The 7,449-nt window shown below is 43.5% G+C and overlaps 1 protein-coding gene across 1 annotated transcript; it reads right to left on the bottom strand.

Annotated features, from left to right (window-relative positions):
• Positions 1-3,283: 3,283 nt before the first annotated feature.
• LOC149173987 (uncharacterized) lies at positions 3,284-3,757 on the bottom strand. The gene has a single exon (XM_089420700.1). It carries the CDS (start codon positions 3,755-3,757, stop codon positions 3,284-3,286), a length of 474 nt encoding a protein of 157 aa, XP_089276826.1.
• Positions 3,758-7,449: the final 3,692 nt, after the last annotated feature.

The raw sequence follows: 7,449 nt of genomic DNA on the forward strand, positions 1-7,449 counted from the left end.
GACAAGCACCATCAGCAAATCCAATGTATGTTTGGAGAGGCATCGACATCTGCAATATCAAGAGTAAAACCAAGATAAGCAGGAATAATGAAGGGAAAAACACTCTCTAAGCTAAGCACACTTTTTAAACTAAAACACACAAGCTAGAAAGAAAAACTATCCTAACTAAAAATCTCCATACCCCATTCTTTTAAGCGTAATACCTCTTCAAGTAAAGGCCATTTCTGGGTTTACCCAAAGAGTCCCCATCAAAGTCTACCAATTCATAAGCCCCTTTGGCTAGCTTTCGCTTGACAACATAGGGACCATGCCACATAGGAACGAATTTTCCAGCGCCTAATTTATCATTAGCTTGATCATAAACTAAGACTAGATCCCCTTCCGAAAAATTTCGAGGGGTCACATTTTGATCATACTGAGCTTTCATTCGTTTTGCATGAGTCTCGATTGCCAATGCAGCATCATGTCGATTCTCATCTAATTGAGCCAAGTATAAAAAACGCTTTTCCTCTTCGGAAGTGGCTGGAAGTAACTCGATGGCCATTTGCAGTGACAGAATTTCGCATTCAATGGGTAACACGGCTTCCAAACCATAGACTAGTTGGAAAGGAGTGAACCCTGTTGATGTTTTTACTGAAGTTCGGTACGCCCAAAGTGCTGAAAATAGCATGTTGTTCCAATTCGACCGATGAATCCCAATGATTCGTCGGATCATGATAACTAAAATGACGCCCATGATCAGTGATTATAACTTGTGGGACACCAAACCTAGCAATTATATAATTGAACACAAAAATTGCAGCTGTTTTTCCGTCTGCCTCGAATGTAGGCATCGCCTCGGCCCACTTAGTAAAATAATATACCGCAAGGATGATATACGCATGCCCCCCGGCCGAGTGAGGGTTACATGTAATAAAATCGATACCCCATTTGGTAAAAGGACCAATGGCAATTATAGGGTGGAGAGGAGCAGGTGGAGCACGCATCTTACGATAAAAAATGTGGCAGTTGTGGCATTTTCGGACCGCGGTAATACAATATTTAAACAAGGACGGCTAGAAATAGCCAGCGCGCAATATCTTTTGGGCTGTGGCATACCCAGACATATGACCGCCACATGCTCCAGAGTGACAGTCATTTAGAACCCTTTCAGCCTCTTCGTGAGTTAAGAAACGTCGAAAAATATAGTTTGCCCCACGGCGATAAAGAGTATCTCCAATAATTTTGAATTGTTGGGACTGGAATCGAATTTTCCAATGTTCCGACCTTGAAATTTCTAGCCGAAAGGATTGGGTTTGGAGATAGACGATGATATCCCCATACCACGGATCTAAAGTGCTGATTAGAAACAAAGATTCGTCCACAATGGGCTCCTCTGCCACAGTTTCTGTGTCAGCACGCGGGAAGTCACACATTAACTCTGCAAAAACTAAAGATTTCTTAGACTTAGATTTCTCAAATTCCAAGTTGAACTCCTGCAGGATAACGATCCATTTAGAGTACTTGCCCCCTAGCAATTGTTTGGTCAAAATGTAGATCATAGGGTTGCAATCTGAAATTACTGTAGTTTTACATAGTAAAATGTAGTGACGAAAACGTTGGACAGCTTGAACGGCTGCCAATGCCAATTTCTCCACATGTGAGTATTTTAGCTCAGTTGGATTTAACGTTCGACTAAGGTAATATATCACATGTTCCATTCCGAATTCATCTTCCTGAACTAAGACCATTCCAATGGTGGAATGGGAGGCGGCGAGATACAAGAAGTAATCCTGGTTGTAGTTGGGAGGATGCAACAACGGTGCATGGGTCAACGCGTGTTTGAGTGCATCAAAAGATTTCTGAGCTATCTCTTTTTTTTTTGTAAGTTAGATATGTATATTATAGAAACAAAATATGTTACAAAAAATTCTGCCGTAGCAGAACGACTCTTAGACTTACCGTTGAAAACATACTGATGACCAGCCCTGAACTGTCAAAACTAAGCTGCACACCACGCAGGGCGGCTTTCTCTTATAGAGACAGAGATACATTACTAACGAGCATAAGGCCGAAGCCACAACACTATCAAAACTTGGACAGAGATAGAGTGACATTACTAACATGCATAAGGCCGAAGCCATGAAAATAACAGAAATATAGAGAAACAAAGTTAACCAGCCTAAAGCCGAGGCCATGACAGAAGACATAAGACATCCATAAAGAAACTAAGGGAAACCGCCGGGGCGAGGAAAACCGCCAATGCGACTGACCGTATCTAAGCCCACATCCAGAACATGCTTATCCACCCTGGCTTGCATGTCTTGCATGGACTGGAATTCCTGAGCCTCCTTCATCTTTTGCTCCTGTATCAGGGGGTCCGGGCTGAGAGTTTGCCGCAGGAGCCTGATGAGCAGGGTCAATTTCTTGTTAACGGTCTCCACAGCATCATGCACTGTAGAAATTCTTCGATCCAGCGACTCATGGATTTCATGGAAATTAGCTAACTGCTCCTCCATAGTGGAATTCCCTTTCCCAGCTGGTTGCTTCCCGTCCTCCTTTGATTCCAGAGCCTTCGCAAGGAGAGTTTTGATTCGCCAGCTCTCCACTTTCGTTTGGACATACTGCGTTGCTCTTTTGGAAGGAGTGCCCGGGTCATGCATCCAATCAACCTCCTCTACAATGATCCCCTCCGGATGCTGACCTTCTTCCTCTATCACAACAGCTTCTAGTTCCGCAATCTTACGTTTGCTCCTGGTTGCTGCTCGGGTTTCATACATATTCTGCGCAAACCGTAGATCTTGCTAGGCTTCCAAGCATCTGCAGCTCCCCGCTTCCATGCTATACACTCTGAACTTGTCGCTATGAATCCTTCTATGGGCAGGGAAGTAGTAGTCTCTCGTACTGCTATAAACAGAGGTGAATGAACCAGAGCTGCTGCTCTCCGTTAAATAGATGTTGTCCATGGAATTTCCCATTATGTTCTTTTCCTTTCGCTGCAGAGTGGAGGTACTTTCGTTATTAATACGAAAGATATCTGCACAAGACCCACATCTCCTTCCTGACCTAACATAAATGTAGCTGCATGCCTTCCCGTTACGGTTGAGCCAGCTGTCCTTTCCTCGCAAGCAGATTCTACGGAGTCCCTCGTGGCATGAGCCAAGTTGATAGTTTCCATATTTGGCCTGCTCTTGCCATAATGACCACCATCACATCTGTCTAGTCATCCATATCCCTTGATTAGAGCCCATTCTGTTACCAGAAACATCAGGATTGCGGTCCCGGATACAGGCACCGACGCCGGTCAAGCCCGGTCGGTGTCGTGTAGATCTTGCTGTGCCAGCTGTAAGCATTTCGTCTTCAGGTTTGGGCAGTCCACTTCCTCCCAACAGCTGTCCCACCCCTTGTCCTGATCGTCCATGCCACAGTTCACAAGGTAGTCCGCCAACCCGTTCGCCTTACGTCTTACCGCATGAAAGACTAAGCCTCTCATTCCATCTAATAGTTCTGTGATATTCTCCGTCACCTTGGCTAGCCGCCAATGTTTTGTGGCTTTGTTCGCCTTGGTTCCTCCCTGAATTCTCTTCGCTGTTGAAATAGCCAGAGAAGAATCCCCTTCCACAATAACATTGCAGATTTGCTGGGATTTTAAAATTCTCAGACCATGCTTGAGCGCAGCAAATTCCGTTTCATTATTAGTGCTCTCCCCAAGCGCTCTGTAATATATGTGCTGAATTTCTCCATGCTGGTTACGTAAAGCACTTGCAATTCCTGCCATGCCGGGATTGCCCCTCGAGGCCCCATCAAAATTTAGTTTCATTCACCCTTCCGGCGGCCTCTGCCATTTTTCGTTCTGTGAAGATGGTTGCGCTCTGTCTTGAAGTTGCGTTGCTGCTGGAGGCTTCCAGATGAAAACACTTCAAAATGCATAAGTCTTGAGCTGAAGGTTTCTCGTTGCAGTCCTTTTTGCATTTTGTTTGAATTAGCTGTTGAATGTTAGTTATTATGTTATCTTTAGAGAATTCAATGTTCCTGTGTTCGTCTTGAAATATTCTGCGGTTGCGTTCCTTCCAAATTGACCATAGAAGGAAGCCTGGAATAGACTTCCATATGCTGTTGACTCTATGAATACTGGAGAAGTATTTTCTCCAGTTCAGGATGGTTCTGTCAATGGATTCTCTATCCCGGTCAGAACTCCTGGTAATTCCTTCCATCCAGGTCCATAACTGATTAGCCCATTCACAAACATTAAACAGGTGGTTTATAGATTCCTCTTCGACACAGCACATAGGACATCTTGAGGGTCCCCTGTAACCCTTCTTGCATAGGTTGTCCCAAGTTAAAGTCTTGTTTCGCATTAAAAGCCAGAGGAAGGTCTTGATTTTCGGCCAGAAAAGACTGTCCCACACTTCGCTATGCCATGGCACTACTTCTACATGTTCTTCCTCTTCAATTAAATCCCTAGCTTCTTTTAATGAAAAATTACCATTACCCTTTAAACCCCATCTTAGCTTGTCATCCTCCTCAGTTATTCGAATCTTTCTTTTGAGGATTCTCTCATTGAATTGTTGAAAACTCTCGTTGTTCTCCTCTGTATTCACAGGGTTTAAATTGATCCAATCCCTCCATATCGGATCTCTGCTGTTTTGGGTCCAATATTGATTGACTCTGTATCGACCCTCGTTTTGACTTGTTCTCTTGAGGATAGAAAGCTCTGGGGTATCCAGTTTGGGGAATTGCTGCCATGCATCTTCCCAGAACATGGCAAGCCTTCCATTGCGAATCTCCCAAAAGCTGTTCTCCTGAACTAAGCTCCTGTTATTTCTGGCATGGTTCCATATTGACGATCCTTCCGGGAGTTCCTGTAGTCTTATGAGATCCTGAGTATCACAGTCTGGAGTGTATTTTTCCCTCCAATGCCTTGCCCAGGGTAAATTGGGTTCTTTGATCCATTTCCACCAAATTTTAGCTCCACAGGTTCTGTTGACCACAGATGGATCAACTAAATTTAGCCCCCCCTTAGATTTTGGCTGGCAAAGCTTGTTCCAAGCCACCAAAGCCCATTTCTTCTTATCCCCATTCCCATTCCATAAGAAGGATCTCTGTATGTTTCTCATTTGTTGCAAGATACCCTTGGGAGCTGGAAGAATAGAAAGTAAATAATGCGGAGTTGCCTGCAACACTGCCTTGGTGAGGATAAGTCTGCCCGCCAGGTTAAGGGCTCTGTTCGTCCAATGCCTAAATTTTTTCTCCATGTTGGCTAGAACCTTCTCCTAGTGAGTTTTCTGCCAAGGTTTCAAAGTCAGGGGGGCTCCTAGATATTTTGAAGGCGGGGACCCAATTCTGAATCCCAGAAGCTGGGATAAGTGAGCTTGAATTGCCGGATGAGTGTTGAAAAAGAAAATTGTGGATTTGGAAAAATTAATCTCCATGCCATAGGCTTGGCTGAAGAGATCAAGAATACCCCTGTAAGCCATAGCCTCCTTCACTGTGGGGGTACCATGTAACATGGTATCATCCACGAACTGTTGATGAGTTGTGGCTGGTAACGATCTGATTGGTTGCAGACCTTGTATAGATCCTTCAGCTTTTTTCTTGGCTATAATTATGCTTAGGCCCTCCATTAAAATAACGAATAGGAAAGGGGATAGGGGATCCCCCTGTCTTATTCCCCGCGAGGGTGTAAAAGGAGCTGAGGGAGCACCATTGACAAGGATAGAGTATCTTGGAGATTTGATGAGAGCAAGTATCCATTTGATCTAGGTTCTACAAAAACCGAATGCCTCCAGAACAGCTTCAAGGTACTTCCAGCTAACTTTGTCATATGCTTTTGATAAATCTAATTGCATTAGCATGCCTGCTTCTTTTCTCAAATGAAGTGAGTGAATCATCTCCTACGCTAGCAATATGTTATCTAGAATTTGTCTACCCTCCACGTACCCCGATTGCTCTTCCGATATGATACCAGGAAGAATCGACTTTAGTCTGTTAGCTATGACTTTCGAGATAATTTTATAGATAACATTACAAAGGGCAATAGGTCTGAATTTATCAGGTTTCTTTGCTTCTTCAACCTTAGGAATGAGCGCTAAAAAGGTGGAATTGAGGGATTTTAGAATGGTACCTGAGCGTCTGGAATCCTCCACAACCTCCCATACCTCCTGTTTAACAGTGTTCTAGCAAGCCTTGTAGAAGTTGATGGTAAATCCATCTGGGCCCGGTGCTTTATCATTAGGCATACTCTGGATTGCTTCCTCCACCTCCTCCAGAGAGATTTCTCTGCAAAGGGCCCAATTTTGATCTGAGGTAATGGATTTAGGAATGGCTGATGTAATTTCCTTAATGGCCTCCTCTCTATTTGTGGGCGGTTACTGTGCAATTGAGCTGAAGTGATCCGATAGTAGAGCAGATATATCATTGTGATTTTTTAATATCTCCCCTGCATTGTTTTTCAACTCAAGAATCCTGTTAACACTTCTATGGTCTAGAGCCGATCTATGAAAAAATTTCGTATTTTGCTCCCCCTCTTTGAGCCACTGGACTCTAGATTTTTGTTTCCAAAGAATCTCTTCTTGAATGCATCTTATGTGCCATTGCTGAGAAAGAAATTTTTCCTGTTCCATTGCTTCGGCACTGTGGTTGCCTGCTGCCCCTTCTCTGTGAATCTGTTCCAGTTTGTCCTCTAGAATGGCTTTCTCCTAGAATATGTTTCCAAAAACCGTTCGGTTCCATTCTTTGATCTTTTCTTTGGTTGCTTTCAGCCTCTTTGGGAGATTGAACATTTTGGACCGTCTTTCCTCCAGAGGTTCAACCCACCACTTTTCCACCATCTTGAGGAAGTCAGGATGGTCTAACCAGAATTTTTCAAACCTGAAAGGTTTGTTCCTTGGGGTCCCCTGAACTGCAACAATAAGCGAGATCGGCCAATGATCCGATCCTCCACTAGGAAGGATATCTGATTCTGCTGTTATGCCATCCATTATAATGCTTTCTGAGATTAAAAATATGTCTAAGCGCGAAGCTATCAACTTATCTCCCCCCCTTTTGTTGTTCCAGGTAAACATGCCAGTTTTGGGGTATATATCTACCATTTTGACAGTTTCAATGAAACTTGTGAAAGCTTCCGCATCCCTATTGAGTTTCCTCAGACCCCCTTTTTTTTCTAGAAGGGTGGTTATCATATTGAAATCACCCCCCAATATGCATTTAGATCTTGGATATCTCTCAATTAGTTTGGTTAAAGAATTCAGAAAGTTTAATTTGTCTTCTAATTTCTGAGGGCCATAAATGTTGATGCAAAGGAAGGAAACAAAGTTACCTGTAGGTTGAAAAACCACCGCTAAGAAGTGTTTGTTCGCCTCTGCTGATAAAATCTGGATTTCTCTTGTATCCCAAATAGTGGCTAGGCCTCCTTCTCGTCCCTGGCTTTCAATCTCTAAAACTTCTAAATTCCTTCCAAGCTTTCTACAA

Source organism: Pinus tabuliformis, chromosome 4_1 (genome assembly GCF_031772625.1).
Source record: "Pinus tabuliformis cultivar Carrire ecotype Pingquan chromosome 4_1, CPIR1, whole genome shotgun sequence".
Taxonomy (NCBI): Eukaryota; Viridiplantae; Streptophyta; class Pinopsida; order Pinales; family Pinaceae; genus Pinus; species Pinus tabuliformis.

Excerpts from the sequence above, each read along its gene's own strand:
- LOC149173987 (XM_089420700.1), bottom strand. The coding sequence starts at position 3,757 with ATGGCAGGAATTGCAAGTGCTTTACGTAACCAGCATGGAGAAATTCAG.